This window comes from Haemorhous mexicanus, chromosome Z (assembly GCF_027477595.1).
Source record: "Haemorhous mexicanus isolate bHaeMex1 chromosome Z, bHaeMex1.pri, whole genome shotgun sequence".
NCBI lineage: Eukaryota > Metazoa > Chordata > Aves > Passeriformes > Fringillidae > Haemorhous > Haemorhous mexicanus.
In genome coordinates this window covers 12,497,373-12,514,828 of record NC_082381.1, presented here as the reverse complement: position 1 = coordinate 12,514,828, position 17,456 = coordinate 12,497,373, and the positions used below count along the sequence as shown (strand labels likewise).

Below are 17,456 nucleotides of genomic sequence, written 5' to 3'. Positions count from 1 at the left end.
AGCTACAACTAAATATTTTGTGTTCATGGCATTTTCTCAGTAGTGTATTGTTTATGTTTTAGTTTTAATTCCTTTAAATATGATTTTATTTCACTATTAAAACCAAACATCTATATTGTACTGATTTCATATTTTGTATTTATGCTTTTTATTTCCAGTTACGGTTGCACAAACATTCACAGTAAGAAAATTTTTTAGATATTTTAATATAGTAAGATTACATAATTAATTGACCAGAGATTAAGCCTAAACCTTATATAATTATCACATTCTCCCTTCTGCTCAGCTCTGAAATTCAAGTTTATTTGGAGATGATTTTTATGAGAAAATAGCATGATTAAGCCAAAGGACTGTAAGCTTACAAAATTCATTGTTGTGTGCCTGTGCTGAGGACTACAGGTATTCCTGCCCTCCAGCGGCTAATTTTACAACTTATTCAAGTTTCAGAGAAACACAGGGCTAAATCACCTCAGGATATTTAGAAGTGAAAATTCACACAGGGAAATCACCAGAACAAGCAACCTCTTGGCTCATTTAAGTGAACAGGCGTATGATTTTCAAATATTTTGAAAATATTTGTATTTATGAGGGAAAAATTTAATTCATATACATTTGAAATTAAAACGTTTTTTCAGAAAGAGGTCTTCCACATATGCACTTTCTTTCCTTGGGATTGTTGCCATAGTGTGGAACAATTTAATACTCTAAACGTGCCTTAAACTTCAAAATTCTCCTTCTACTTTATCTGACCATTTTTTGTAACTTATTTTAATGTCTTTACCATGTTGATTGGGTTTTTAAGGAGACCTTTACAAATGTTGCAAAGGAAACAAATTTTTAAACCTCATTTCTGTATGAATAAGTATATATAGATAGAAATGTTCTAAAAACATACAACTGAAATACCTGTGCTAGAAAAAAAAAGTCTTAATATCTTTTTCTTATACTTTTCTTTGTGAGTTTGCACTACTTCTGGGTCAGCATTCAGACTTACTGTACAACTAAAATCATGAATTCTCAAATAAATTGAAAGCTCACATGTTTTTATCACTGTATAAACAATTGGTACCATACCAAGGAATGTAATAAGGCTATTTGGTTAGCAAAAAAAAAAGTATAAATTAACTCCTAAACTACATGCCTTTTCAGATATGTCACACATCGTGATCTGTTTCTGATTCATATCACAGAATGTCAAAGTGTAAGGTCTGTGGCTCTGGAATACATTCTGAGTTGCTACTCTTATTACTCTTTCAGTGATTTGTAAGTGAATTCAGCTATGAAAGCTGTTTCACAGACAGTTCTGGAGAAGTCTTCTATCACTGCAGAAAATCACACTCACTGAGTTCTACATGCAAGAGCATCTGTTTTAACTTTTGAATTACTTAAAAAACTTGAAATTCTGTAGCACATATCCAGTGTATATCAACCTGATTTAGAATTTGCAAAAAGATTTTAAAAATTAAACAAAATTACAGTCATCTTCACATACTTGAGAAAACACATACAGAAAGGTTTTGACAACATAAATCTCAGTGCTTATTCGGGTCATATACTGAAAAGGTTTGGCAGCAAGATGCTTGTTGTTAACAGTAGGCTATAAAAACCTTTAAGAAAACAGTTAATGGAAGATACACTCCAGGTCTACTTCAGGTTTTGTTTTTCACTCAAGTCTAAAGGTGAAAATCAGCTCTGCTTCCTCAATGCATGACAAGGATGTGAATAGTAGTAGAATAAGATAGGACTAGATGTATTATCTTGATCCAGGTAAGTCCTCAGCAATTTCAGTAGCACTGTCAGAACCATCTTGGAGGTAATTGGAGATCTCTGCAATCAAGCTATTAGTTCTTCAAGTTGACTGTGTAATTAGGAGCCACACTAGTGCTGGTGGACTAGAGGGCAAATATGTGAGGACATGGGAGTAGTTCACTTTCCCTGTCTGTGCAGCTTTTGGCTTTCTGCCAAGCCTGGTGAGCAGCACAACAATGTAGAGCCTGTTTAGACTTGTAGAGGCTGTTTAGACATGACTGGGACATTAAAACAAACCAGACTTTTCAACTTTTTGGGTTAAAAACAGAATAGTATTTTCATGATCTTTTAATGCATCTATATCTGGAAAAAATCCATACAAAAATTCTGCTGAAAATCAGTCCCTCACAAAGCTTTGGGATTTGGCCTGAATAGTACATCAAAGTCTCTTACTGCTTATTTAACATCTATCAAAAAGACTACTAGAAGTTAATTGCTGATAACCAGAAGGGAAGTCCTTTCCAAATGTCATAATAAATTACCAAAATGTTTTATGCACAAATCCATAGTATGGAATATGTTCTCTTGCATATACATTTCCTAGCCAAAGAGACAATCTTTTCATCTAAAAGTAACATCCACAGGTGAAGTTTCACTTTCCCAAAATATGAATGCAGGGAGAGAAACAATATTTAATCTCAAGGTGCTTCTGTATAGATAATTATTTATGTAAGAGAAGTTCCTCCAAACTTCTAACTACATGAATAAAAAATTGTCCCAATTCATGCATAATGTTGACTTGTTCTGTGACCCTTATATAGAAAGATTATTACTTAGATACAATTATTTTTTATTAAATGATAACTATAGCTAGACATAGGAAAATAGTCTCCATTAAACTATTTTTACTGAAAAATTTGGAAACAGGTACATCCTGTTTGATGAATTTGTATCAGTTCTGCCAATTCCCTTGTTTTGAATAAAAATCTATTTCAGATTGAGTCTTTTTTTCTTGTGCCACTATTATAAGATGTTTTAGTAAGTCAGTTTCATGCTATATTTTTTAAAATTCTTGTTTAAAAAGTGTAACCTTAACATGTGAGAGCTAAACAAAATGTCATGACACAGAAATTCTTATCCTGCTTTTACATTGATCAGAAAAGTATTAAAAAAATCCTAAGAATCTCTTAACTTTTACCTAAAAAAAAACCAAAATAGAGAGGAGGGAAGAAGTTGAATTGTTAGTAAGTCAAAAATATCTTCTCCAAGATGCAAATTAGCACATGATCATGAATTTTCAATGGTCCTTAACATGTATTTATTTGGGAAAATTATATGATGTGAGGAAGTAAACTGATTTAGGGAAGTGAGAGTGGGTGTAAGAGAAAAGGTGCATGAGGCTCCCTTCCTTCAATAGACAACTTTCTCACACTAGAAAAATCTACATGGTCAATATTCATGTCCTCACTCATCACTTACTCAGACCTGCACTTCTACCTGTGCATGCTGAGCTTCAATACCATTTGGAGAATCATTCAGAAAGAGATGTACACAGAGGTGTCATCATCCCAAGCTCATGGCACTGTCTTGCTACCCCATTTCTCATGCAGCAGAGCTGTGTAGATGTTCCATGTGGAAACCAGATAGGAAGCAGCATTTCTCCATGTGGCCATCATAATCTGAATAAAATGCAAATTTAAACTACACTGGCCTCAAGAGGTACTGGTGTGCCGAGTTAAGATATTAATTTTCTTCACTGTCCTCATAAAATGAAATGTTTTCCTACAATATGTGGGAAAAAGGTGATAATGTCTGCATAAGTGGACTGCCCAACACTTATTCAGTATATGTAATTGTACACAAATCTTTGAATAATTTTCTATATTTTCTCCGTAGGTTTTCTATATCCAAAACCTGTTTGTTTACCAGGGAATTTAGTGAAGGTTTCACATGATTACAATAGGGCATGCTTGCACCCAATTAATGTAATTATATGAAGCAACAGTGTAAAATATGCATTGATACAAGTGCAAACAGCTGTTTCTACACCCACACATACTTATACGGGAAATTAAATCATTTTTCAGCAGACAGAATTCTCATTTCTTACTGTGCACCTTCCATTCTAAATAGAGGTAAATCCTTTGTTTAGAATATAGATTTAAAGTTTGCAGCTAAATACCTATTGTTTCACCATTCACATATATGTAACAGTATGTTTCTCATGCAGATTTAGCTTAGATGAGCTTCTCATAAAAATGTTTCAGAAAATGTTAATGAAGTATTGCAAATTATAATAAAATAAAAATATATTAAATTTCAGAAATACTTTCAGCAGCAAAAGGCTGTATTTGAAAGAAAAAAAAGGTGAATCAAAATAAGTGCTACAATTTTTTTTTTATTGTTTTAATATTGTTTTATACCTCAGAAATTCAGTCTTGACCTGCCAAAATGATTTCTTACCCTTTTATAAATGTACCAAAAAAAAAGGTAATTCAAAACTCAAATAAAGCTGAAGCATTTATAAAACTGCCATTAATTTTTATGCCAGGTTATTATGTAGTACCGATGCTGGTTCACAAGGAATCTGTAGAAAAGTCTGTACAGATGCATTCTCATACTCACTTCTGAGGCATTCTTAAAAAGACAATATTCCAGTACAGCAATACCAGCTCTATATCATGGAAATTCAGTTTATCCCTGTAGATTTGTTCCTTTGGATGCTGACACACAGTAGAATGCCAGTATGTTCCATGTGAACAAATTTGTCTGAATATGATTATTTTTGTCCTTTTTTTATCTTTTTTAATTATCCCAAGCTTTGCAAAGCGGCATGTCACTTGCTCAAATCAAACACTTCTAAATCAATTATCTAGGCTCCACCACCCTTTATTATAGAACTTTTAGGTTTAGCTATAAGCTTGGCATGTAAAATCATACGTAATCATACTAAACTGACAAACTATTTATTCAGGTGAAGTCCAAGATCTTCCTAAGCAAAGGAAAAATAAAGTCACTGGAAATGAAAAGAAAAAAAAAAAAGAAATGTATATTGGATTCACTTTGGACTGTTTTAACAGGTTTTCAGGAAGAGTGGAATATTTCACTATGTTGAAATGGCAAAGTCTTGTATATACAGTTTCTTATATGTGTTAATTTAATATTAAGGAAGCAATACAAAGAAAATATCCACTTTTTAAAAAGAAAAATGTTACATTTTTTACTGTGAAGGCTATTACTTATGAACTCTGTAACTTAGGAAAGGGCTCATTGCAGATTTGACAAATTTGTCTGTATAGGAAGGAAGGATCGATGAAAAAATTGGAAGTAGAACATGCTATTTTGTTTTTTAACAAGATCCATTCATTTTTAAACACTGCAGCAATTTCTGATAAAATCAGAGGACATTATTTAATATTGAAGCCATACATTTTTATTTTAAATCTGTCAAAAGAAAAAAAAATTAACAAAGTAGTACTAAATGTTGTTTAAATAATACTCAGCTCACATTTGATGACACCCTAGGGAAAGTAGAGTATTTCAGTAAAGTTAAAAGTCTACACTAAACTTACCTGTGTCTTCTACATTCTTAGAAATTCCTTCTAAATCCCAATATTACACCTTCTTGCATTAAAAATACCTTCATATCCCTTTAGGTTTAAAATCTTGTGAAGTCAAGTGTTCCCCCTATTGCCTTCCTACCCCTATATAAATAAATACTCATGAATAGAAACCTTGAAATTCTGTTTCTTGGGTAAGATGCTAACTTCAGCTTAGCAAATGGTCCCTGAAGTGGAACATATTGGAAACTGGAGGTTGGAAATTATTTTAATAATGAAAAGTCTGGTTTTGCCAGGAGGTGGTGCTTTTGTACAAAATGTGCAGATGAAAGGAATCTCATTTCTCCCATAGAGATAAAATGTGTTCTCAGTATTCACTCTCCTCCCTGCCTGTTTCATCTTTCCTCTGGCACTACCTGCCAAAAAAATGCACAAAAAATGAAGAAAAAAAAAAAAAAAAAAAAGAAAAGAAAGAAAAGAAAAGAAAAGAAAAGAAAAGAAAAGAAAAGAAAAGAAAAGAAAAGAAAAGAAAAGAAAAGAAAAGAAAAGAAAAGAAAAGAAAAGAAAAGAAAAGAAAAGAAAAGAAAAGAAAAGAAAAGAAAAGAAAAGAAAAGAAAAGAAAAGAAAAGAAAAGAAAAGAAAAACTTGGAATACTTACATAGCGTACCTTTGAATAAGTTTCAGAATGCTATTCTGAAACTTATTCAAAAATTAATATCTTATCTTGAAAAAAATTAATATCTTAACTTGGCACACCAGTATCTCTTGAGGCCAGTGTAATTAAAATTTTCTGTCTGCTAGCAGCATCCTTTGAGCTTGGTTTTCCTATGGGCAAACAGTGTAGTCCTCTATCATCTTCTACTCTTCCTTGGGTTCTCTTTTGTAGTTTATCCAAATGCCTTCTGGATTAAATCATAGATTTATGGATTTAAACCCTGAAATCATATCTAAATCCTTGCCTGCCTGTGCTATTTTGTTGATGTCAATATTAGGACCACTCATTTCAACTCTATTCTGAAAAGCATAAAAATTACCAGACCATATTTTTTTGTTTCTGTTTTGCATCTGAAGTGACATGCTAAAACAAACCACAATAAAAATAGTTGTGTGCATTCAAATTAATTGGATTAAACCCAGCAAAAAGCCCATGCTTTCCATCTCAGCTGATGCATACACACACACAAATATTTGTTATACAAAACCTGAAGGTGGTTCCAACAATGGAAAGGCTCACCTTCCTAAATTTGTGATAACACTTGATCTTAAAAAAAGGAGAGAAAGAGACTGAAAGCAAGACCTCTCTCCAAACTGAGGGCTTGTCCCCCTAAAGCGGACCACATCTGTTGTGGTGCTATCATCTCCTAGAATTCATGAATTCTGCTCAGACAACAATTCCCTATGATCTCTGCATGTGCTGATCCTGTGCAAGCCTTTACAGTGGTGTTTCATGTGAGTGTTTGTGCATATCTGGGGGCTCCATGCCTCCTCCATCTGTAACTGAGTTTCCTTTCCTCCTACAGAGCTTGCACTAGCACTCATTTATCTCAGAGTACAAATCTCTCCCTGCCTTCTACTCAAAGCCTCAACATCAAGTCAGAACCTGTTTCTCCTCCTAGAGATCGTACCACCACACCATCGAGATACCAACAGCACACGCGCCATGAGGCGGGGAGATCTCCTGTTGACAGTTTGAGCAGCTGTAGCAGTTCCTACGATGGAAGTGATCGAGAAGATCACCGGAATGAATTCCACTCCCCCATTGGACTCACCAGACCTTCGCCGGACGAAAGGGAAAGCCCCTCCGTCAAGCGCATGCGGCTCTCTGAAGGATGGGCAACATGATAACATTATGACCTATTAGTTGGGATTTTTTTTTCTTGCAGTGTGTGTGTGCTATACCTTAATGGGAGGGGGGAGGGGGGAAGGGTCGATATGCATTATATGTGCCGTGTGTGAAAAAAAAGTCAGGTACTCTGTTTTGTAAAAGTACTTTTAACTTGCCTCAGTGATGCAGTATAAGGATAAACAGAAATGCTGAGATAAGCTTAGCACTTGAGTTGTACAACAGAACACTTGTACAAAATAGATTTTAAGGTTAACTTCTTTTCACTGTTGTGCTCCCTTGCAAAATGTATGTTACAATAGATAGTGTCATGTTGCAGGTTCAACGTTATTTACATGTAAATAGACAAAATGAAAACATTTGCCAGAAATGGCAGATCTTTACTGAGAGAGAAAGCAGCTGTTATGCAACATATAGAAAATGTACAGATGTTTTGACAGATCCAGCAGTTGGGTGGCCATGAATTGATGCTAGAAAGAGAGACTGAGTCACCTAATGTACTGAAAATGCTCACAAACATTCAGGCATTTTCTTAGAGTATGGCACTCAGTTAAAAAGGATCAAACCATTTCAAGAGGACCATACTTATAGAAATGTTGAGTTCGAGGGCTGACATATTTAATTTCAAAAATTCTGGGTCTGCATCACTTATTAAATAAAAAAGTATAAAAATATGTACATTACATTTTTGCTTATTTTCATATTAAAAACTAAGACAGAGTTTGCAAAGCATTTGTGGCTTTTGTAGTTTCCTTAAGCCAAAATTTGTTCTTTTTTCCTTGGTAGCTTTGCTAATCTTTTAAGCAGTCCTGAAGAAACAAGCAAAAAGGACTTTCTGTATAGAAAGCACTACCCTAAGCCTTGAGGAACTCCATGCTTTGCTAATGAAGATAACTGTTTTCTCTTTGCAGAAGTTTTGTTTTTGAAATGTGTATTTCTAATTATATAAAATATTAAGAATCTTTAAAAAAAATCTGTGAAATTAACATGCTTGTGTATAGCTTTCTAATATATATAATAATTATGGTAATAGTTTTTGTTCTCTTGATAGTGGGGAATTATATTTGTGCAGTTGCACATTTAACTATTTTCTTTCAGTTTTCTTTTAGTGGGTGTACATTTTACAGATCAAAGTCAGCTGCTGAAAGACTGATCTGTAAACAATTAGACTTTACCCATAGTGTAACAACTTAAATCATTTTAATACAGCATTTTACAATCAGTTGGGTGAACTGCCATCCATTGTATATACTGATTAGTTCTTTCATGCTGTTTTGTGCTTTGTAACAAGTTAAGGGCCCTTCTATTGCATAACGTACTGCGTATCTTGTAGTTTTCCTTGGGTTAAATGACAAAGTGGCGTAACCTGGCCCTTTCTCATTAATGAAGCTGGTATTCTGCCTGTCTGAATTGAATGTGCAGCTCTAACGGCTGTAAGCTATGTGAGTGCAGGTAAATATGTGCCGAAGCAGCAGGGAGAGGCAAAGGGAGGGATCAGCACAAAAGTTGTATAGATTCCTACCCTCTCTCACAGACAAAACTCTTAAAGAGATTATCAGTTAAAGGGTGGCTCAAAATCAGTTGATTTTACACGGGCAATATTGGCCAACTGGTCCTTGGTTCTCACGGACCTCTGCAGTCATATCATCTCACAGGAGCACGTTGCTGAGCAACACTCCCCGCGTGTTTACACCTGAGCAGGACTTGCTTCAGCACACAGCGTCCACATTTTCTCCCGCCTGATACTGTTCCTTTGACTAAGATAGCTTGACCAGAGGGAATGTGTCATTTTCTTTAAGTCCCTCTTTGTCCCTCTTGTCTATTAGAAAAAAAAATGGTATATTCAAGTGTTTCAGTTTAATATTTCTGTTGGAGGGGAAAAGTGTTTAAGCAAAATGTTAGTGCCATAGTAAAAGAGTAATATTTCTCCTTTTTTCTAGAGTCCTTCTAGGTCTCAACTACATTCATTGACATTATGATGAAAAATACAGCTGCAACAGCGAAACGTCAACACAAAGTACTTTGAAGTGAAATCCACACTCTTTTTCCACCTATACATGCAGTTGCTGTGCACTGCTCAATGATAGAGTGTACCTCTCTGTAGTAGAGAATGATGATCAGACTACAGTGTGCATTAGGACATAGGCTCTTCACTTACCATGACTTTACAGAAGCCTGCCTTACAGGCACTTTCAGCCGTGCAGGGGCTAGTACATAATCTAGAAACTCTTTAAGCAGAATACTGTGCTACTAATGCATCCATCTTACTCGTGTAGCAAACTGCAGGGTAAACAAAGATACGCATGCTTTAAAAAACCCAAAAAATAAATTTAAAAACTCAAAACAAAACAAAAAGGCTAAAATGGGGCCCATCATTAATTTTAAAACACAAAAACCACTTTTTTCACCCTCAGATTAACCTGTACACATATTCTCTTTTGAGAATTTTAAACTTTAGTGTGTCAAAAATATGCAAATGTATCACAAATATACATTGTCATTTCAAGAAAAAATACAATTTTATTGGTATAGTGGTAGAAACTTCTCAGTGGGGAAGGGGATTTGGTCTATTGATATATTAAGAATAGCCATATTAATAGTTTACCTTGCGATTTGCCTCAGCAAAACATGAAAAAATGAAAGATATCATTTAATGAAGATGCAGTGTATAGTATTACTGCAAGCAGAAAGTAGCATGAAAAGTATTGCCTGGGCAATTTATATTAACTCTGACAGTGATTTTTTTGTATAAACACAAGTAGAACTGAATCACATGAAAATAAATGCCAGTCAGCCCTCTTGTTCCTGCTGCAGAAGGCAACTAACTTATACTGGCAAAATTTTGGGGGATAATGCATATTTGCAAACTGATCTAATGATAAGAAGCACAACTTTGATTGTGAAGTCACTTTCTGTAAACTATAACTGTCTACCTTTCTTGTTCCTTTATCTGTATCTTACCATTTATTGTATTTGCAAAAGCTAATTTGGGTTTATTGTGTGATTCCTTTGTATTTAAGGAGCTTGGGGCAGAGCCCTGAAAGAGTATTAACATTTACTTTACCTTAACCCATGCTATATGATATTTTAGGCAACATTCTTAATTGTAAGTTCAAACACCTGAAGTGGCATTCTAGACCCTGCAAGTATTGTTATAGCTAAGCTAATCTCTATTAAAAGGTGTTGTCAGTTAGTGTTTAATTGCTGGTGACAATTATATGATATACTCTATCTGCACAACATATATATTATATGCATTGAGCCATTCACAGTAAAGCTTTGTCCATTTCAGCGTCTCTCAAAAATTGTGTTTTATAACAAAATGGCTTATATTTTTCCCAGAAGAGGAATTTAGCAATTTTTAATGATTAGTGTAAAAATTAGCTGTTGTCCTCAAATCTTTTTCAGGTAAACTTAGTATAAGAATAGAACTCATAAGCTGTTTTCAAGGATGCCAACCCTTTTGTATTGTATTTGCAATCCTACATGCCCACTTTTATCTGTAGTCTAACAGCTGTTTGTTTTCCTTCTTCCTTCACCTTGAAGGTAAATGCTTTGTAATTTTTTAAAAGCCACTTGAAACCTCAATAAAGGCTGTTGCCTAAACATGGCATACTTCATCTGTTCCTGTTTGTGCCATCTGCTGTGATGTCATCAGTTATATGGCATTCATTTCCTGCCACTACAGGTCTCTTGAAGGACTGATGGAACACTGGTGTCTGTTAGAACGCTTCAGACTGTAGATGTAATAAAAGGCTTTTGTTAATATATTTTAACCAAAGATGTGGAGCAATCCAAGCTTTGAGCCACAGACTTTCTGCATCAAAAGTATCCATTTGGTTATTTTCATAGTCACATGTTACATTTCTACCTTCCTTTCTCATACCTCAGACTGATCCATACCTCTATTTGATTCAAAAAAAAAAAAAAAAAAAAGTCATTTAAGAAAGTAATTTTTAAAAAAATTTAAAATAAAAAATGCAGTACTAAAGTCTTTTGTGTATTTAATATCGACCTGGGTTACCACAGGCATTACACTTGGATTGCTTCAGATGGTTTGTTGTATCCTTTTTTTCTTTTTTTCTTCTCTTTCATGGGGATTTGCTTCCATAAAATAATGGTGATAACAAAATAGCTTGTAAATGGGAGCATACAAGCATTTGCAACAAATATTAAAGTAGAGGCTCACAGCGGCATAAGCTGGACTTTGTCGCCACTAGATGACAAGATGTTATAACTAAGTTAAACCACATCTGTGTATCTCAAGGGACTTAATTCAGCTGTCTGTAGTGAACAAAAATGGGAAAATTTCAAAAGATTCTCCTGCTGGAAATAAGGTATAATTTGTATTTTGCAGACAAATCAGTAAAGTTACTGGCTTTCTTAGTGATATGGTGTCTGTTGTGCATTTTTTTATTAATTTAAATAGTGTTCAGTTTTCACTGTTTCACAATGTAACACCTGAAAGAATCAGCACTTTAACTACCAGCAGCTGTCTCAAGGTCCCTTACCGATTGTTTGTGCTTGCTTTGAAAGCCAAGCAATATTTTCTGGCACACATCACCCCACCAAGTCAGGGAAACCCCATCACTGCTCTGGAGTCAGGGTCATTTGGAATGAGGCCATCTGAATCTGCCTCTAGCAGAGGAGCTAGGTGAAATAATGCCTGGCTTTCAGGTGTTTAGTTAACTGACAGGGAATTTAAACTCCCATATATACATCCTGTGAATTCTACCCATGGGGACAATCATGCAAAAAACCTCCAAAAAAATGCATGTTCTGTGTCAAAATCATATGTCATTTGATCTACACTCTCTGTACTCTCTAACAAAACTGCATAAGGACTGTGTCAGAATGAATCTACTCAATTTTCTATACTTTTTTCTCAGAATGTTTGTTTGCTTGGGATTTTTGTTTGTTTGTTTATTGGGAGTAACAGGGGGTTTTCCAACTAATATTTATATTTTCAGAGTTTGAGAATAAAAGAATCACTTTATTTCAAAAAGATGTGTTTCTGGCTCGTCTGCCAGAAGCAGACGATCTATTAAGAAGTTAAGGTGCTTGGTGAATGTTACAATTTCAAAAATAACTTTACAAAGCCTAGTTTCTAAATAGGTTTATGAAAGAAAAGAACTGTGCTGTGCTATTCCTTTTCATGACAATTTCTTTTAAGAGAAATATTATCAGTTTTGCAGTGTTGGGCACAGCCTTGCAATGAGATGCTAAAACTAAGATTAAGTGTCATTGATTTTACTACAGAATGTGCTTTGTACAAGTAAATAGCTTTTTTGCATCATTGGTTAGGATGAACAAAATATTTTTGCAGTTATCTTAGAGGATTTATCTGGGAGTCTTCCATCTTGCAGTCATCTATATGATTAATACTGATAATGCTATACCTGCATTGGAAAAAGAAATTACTTAGAAAATAGAGTCTGTTATATACTTTGTTCTGTTATTTGCTTCTCTGGAAAAAAATAAGCATAAACATCCTGATTACTTTGCTTTAAATTCTATGAACTCTATTTATAAACAATTATTTAAATTATGTTGAAACAGCAGTGGGGAGGTTAACAATTCTTTGAATAACCTTTTTCACTTTAGATTCACATATGTCATCCTAAAAAGCAATTGTGAAGTGTACAGTCTGAAATAATAACTAAGTCACATACCTTTTCCATCCAGAGTATTTGCTTTCCCTGAAAATTGCTTTCTTCTTTTCTTTAGCAAAAATCAACGTAACGCCTTTTTAGAACTAGGAAACTATGCTGAGACAGTTGATGCTTATGTCACTTTAAGGAGAGCAAGCCAGCAATGTGGCTCGTTCATACCTTACCCTTTCTCAAACACAATGCCTATATTTCCAGAGGTAAAATACTGGGAGTGAGAGAATCCAAGGAACAGCAAGGAGAAATGATTTTAAAACAATCAGATCATTAAGTCTACAAGCAGCAAAAATACATTGTTCCTCTCTATTGACGGATATAACCTATTCCTCCTTAATTCACTGGAAATTCACCAGTGCAGCAAGGTTAACTGCTCCATCTAAACTGATGCATGGAACCCCAGTTTTCTGGATTCCCTGATTCTGGGACATTTTGACTACTTAGTCATAGGGCTACATTTTTTGTATTCGTGTATTGTACTTAATGTTTTCCACTAAATATTCAGAGCACCTGCAACAGGTGAATCTATACTGCATTCTCTGCAGTCCATCTAGACACATCCAAGATAACTGTGTTGTGAGCAGATATTTTGGTTAACAGTAATCTTTCTACTGCTGGTGTTTCTTCCTCCTCTTCCAGCAGATATTGTAGAATGCTTTGTTTCTATTCTGGATCCCCTTGATTGCTAAAGACATTTGAAGGCTGAGAATACTTGTGTGAATGCTGAATTTCAACTGAGCTCATTACTTCTGAAAGGCGCAAAGAGTGCTGTTCTAATTGTCCTTTCTGTCTTCTTTGTGTTTCTGTCTGTGGCTTGTTCATAGTCTGCCCAAAGTTTTCAGCTTCAAGTATCTGTCTGTATTTATCTAGACAATGATCCATAAGTTCCTTAGGTTACAAAATGTTGCCTCCTTCTGGGAGCAGATGTTGATCACCATTAGCTGTGCAGGTTTTACTTCTCTGACCAAAGACATAAAATAATGTAATAGAAGACTTAACTGTGTAGGAAAACTTAGAAGTGATAAAACTTAAATGTAGTGTGTTTGTATGATAAACATAATTGGTGTAAATTACAATTTTGTTTCTACAGCACATTGCCTAGCTAACAATTTTCTGCAGAGTTGCTAAGATTATCAGTCTCACAGTGAAAATGCAGCATACCGTGCTCTCTCTCAGAAACACTGGAAGCACCAGATATATACAAAGAAAGCATCAGCATGTTCACAAGGGCATGTGATAAGCATGTTACATGCAATTAAGTAGTGGGATTTTTGGCCATAAAGGATTGTGGAAGCAAACATCCTGGGTATGATGATACACTTACAGTGTCCAGCTAGAGTAAAGGAAGATTTTCTGCGGCTGACATTTGGAAAATGAGAAGCATTCTAGGGAACAATTCATGTACACTTTTAATCTTGTATGCACTTCCCCCTGAAAATCCCCTACAGACTACTGTCAGGGAAAAGATAATGAGCTAAGTGGACTTTTGTTCTGATATGGCAGTTCTTGTGTCTAGACATCACGTAATATAACCATCCTAATTTTGCTTGCAAACCCTTTTTTTTTCAGATTAAGCATATTGATTTTACAGTACTGGAAATTAATGCAGTACAAATTAAGCATTCAGTACATATAATTAGCCAAGAGCTAAATCTGTCACTTAGCATGGCTTTGCTTTTGGAGGAACTCTGGGGAATAAAGGAGAATTTATGACCTCTGGAAGAAGGGGCAGGAAACTCAAGAAGAATAAAAGGCGTCATTAGGTCATGTACAGAGAAAATTAGAAAGGAAAAAGTTCAATTAGAAATCAATCTGGTCAATCACTGGTGTGAAAGATGTTTAAAAAATATTTTTATAATATAACAACAACTAAAGGAGAGATAAAGAAAATCTCCATGCTTTATTGAACATGGAGGGAGACCATGTCAGCAAGGACAAGATCAAGGCTGAGGTTCTTAATGCCTTCTTTGCCTCCAACTTTACCAGTAAGACAGTTATTCTTAGGGAAACCAGGCTCCTGACAGGGGAAGAATAGACAGGAAGCAGAATAGTCCCCCTGCAATTCAAGAGAAAGTAGTTAGTGACTTGCTGAGCAATTTAGACATTCATAAGTCTGTGGGACCAGATAGGTTTCATCCAAGGGTACAGAGGGAGCTGGTAGAAAAGCCTTGCCAAGACACTGTCCATTATTTATCATCTGTCCTGGTTAACTGGGGAGGTTACAGATGACTGCAGGTTGGCCAATGTGATGTGTGTGTGTTTCAGCCAAGAGAGGCTGAAAAGATCTGAGGAGCTATCGGCCTGTTAGCCTGACTTCTGTGTCCAGCAGGGTTACAGAACAGAGCACCTGAGTGCACTCACTCGGCACCTGCAGGAGAACCAGGGGATCAGCAGCAGGGTCTAGGAAAGGCAGGTCCTGCCTGACCAACCCGATCTCCTTTTTTTACCTGGTCACTTACCTGGTGGATTAAGGGAAAGCTCTGGATATTGTCTGCATGGACACAGCAAAGTCTCTGAACCATCTGTGATTGCAGTCTTGAAAGAGCTGGCAGCCCACGGCTTGGACAGGTGAACTCTTGAACTCTTTCCTGGGTTAAGCACTGGCTGGATGGTTGGGCCCAGGGAATGGTGGTGAATGGGGCTGTATCCAGCTGGCTGTTGGTCACCAGTGGTGTTCCCCAGGTCTTAGCATTGAGGTCAGTCCTGTTCAATATTATCTGGACAAGAGGACTGAGTCCACCCTCAGAAAGGTCAACACTAAATTGTCTGGCAGTGTTGATCTGCTGGAGGGTAGGAAAGCTCTGCAGATGGATCTTGACAGCCTGGACTGATGGACTGAGGCCAATGGCATGAGATTCAACACGGCTAAGTGACAAATTTGGACTTTGGCTACAATAACTTATGCAGTGCACTCTGGAAAAAGAGTCACTGGGAAGCTGGCTTGGAAAAGGAGCTGGGGGTGCTGGTCAACAGCGAGGACAAAATGTGTCGAACCCAGGAGGCCAAGAAGGCCAAAGGCATCCTGGCTGGCATCAACAACAGTGTGGCCTGCAGTACAGTGGCTGTCCCCCTGTACTTAGCACAGCATGCTGAGGCCACGTCTTGAATGCTGTGTCCAGTTCTGGACCCTTCAATTAAGTCATTTGGTGCTGGAGTGAATCCAGAGAAGCATAATGAAGCTGGAGAAGGTCTAAAATGTGAGTCATATGAGGAATAGCTGAGGGAGCTGAGGTTGTTCAGCCTGGAGAGAAAGAGACTCAGGAGTGACCTTATCACTCTCTACAACTCTTTGAAAGGAGCTTGTAGCTAGGTGGGGCTTGGGCTCTTCTCCCAGGCGACCAGTGACAAGACAAGAGGAAATGGCCTCAAGCTGTGTCAGGGGAGATTTGGATTGGACATCAGGAGGAATTTCTTATGAAAAGGGTTATTAAACATTGAAACAGGCTGCCCAGGGATGTGGTGGAGTCACAGTACCTAAAGGTGTTCAAGAAATGACTGAGCTTACTGCTATGGTTTAGTTGACAAGGTGGTAATCAAACAAAGGTTGGATTCAATAATCTTGGAGGTCTTTTCAAACTAACATGAATCTGTGATTCTGCTTTTCCAATTTTGTGCAATACACAAAATTGTACTGTTGAGTTAAGTGTAAAGATACAGCTGTTTATTTGTTCCTCAACAGCCAGGGAAAAATTAGTAACTGCATAAATTACAGACACAAGGGTACACATAAGGGTGCATGATTGATAGAATTAACATGCACATGCAGGAATGAGAAAATATCTCTGTGTAAAAATAGACGCGGGAAGTGAAAACAAAGTGATGACATGAATGCAAACATTGGTCTGTAATTTCACATGCCTACTGTTCAAACACACGCCAGAACTTTGCTCAAAAGATTTGTAGTTGACTGAAAAGTGCTGGCTAATGCAACAAGACTACTCCCACCATGAAAAAACTGCTTGTGCGTGCAAATATGCCAATATTAGTAATCAAACTTTAATTAATAAAATATATATACACAGTTGATAAGTGAAATCTTTGTTCACTTTGAAGTCTTTGTTCACTGTCGGAGTACCCAGTTACACAGAAAATTTGACAAAATGACATTAAAGGAAATAAATCCTGTGCTCGTGTCAAACCTTAGGATTACTTTTAAAAACAGCCAATCAGACCAGCATGCAAATGTATTAGCCATCCTGTGCAGACTTTCTTTATAGTATCCAGACTGACCAGTCTTAGCAAGGATATACTGTAGTCTATACAGAATTATAGCATTCAGTGCAGAAACTCCCGAGTGAAATTCCACAGATGTATTACATGGATCAAAATCAAAGGCTGTTGATGACATTTTCTCCTGAGGTGCTGAAGAGAAGAAACATCTCCTGCCCTATTTATTTCAGCTTTGACTGGGTTCTTCTGCTGCTGCTGCATCACATACCCCAGAGATTTTACATCTTGTGCAGTGCCGAGATATTGTTTGCTTGCAGATTACTATATGTTTTATTTGAAGGACTGAGAAAACCCAACAGTTTGCTTTACCGTGGTTCTTACTATTTTAGTGTGGTGGTTTTGCGTGGGAGACATTCACGGAAGTGATGCAATGCTTCCAGCCACTGGAAAGCTGTGCACCCTCTGTGA

The 17,456-nt window shown here is 36.3% G+C and overlaps 1 protein-coding gene across 11 annotated transcripts in view; it reads left to right on the top strand.

Annotated features, from left to right (window-relative positions):
* MEF2C (myocyte enhancer factor 2C) overlaps positions 1-11,542 on the top strand; it is a 171,955-nt gene extending 160,413 nt beyond the window's left edge. For 8 of the 11 annotated variants that reach the window (XM_059837181.1, XM_059837183.1, XM_059837184.1 and 5 more), the window contains one exon: positions 6,830-11,542. In XM_059837181.1, the coding sequence (XP_059693164.1) occupies positions 6,830-7,151 (322 nt within the window). In that variant the 3' untranslated portion in view covers positions 7,152-11,542. The remainder of the gene's footprint in view (positions 1-6,829) is intronic. The other 3 variants (XM_059837189.1, XM_059837190.1, XM_059837188.1) reach the window with 1 other exon arrangement.
* The last annotated feature ends 5,914 nt before the right edge of the window (positions 11,543-17,456 follow it).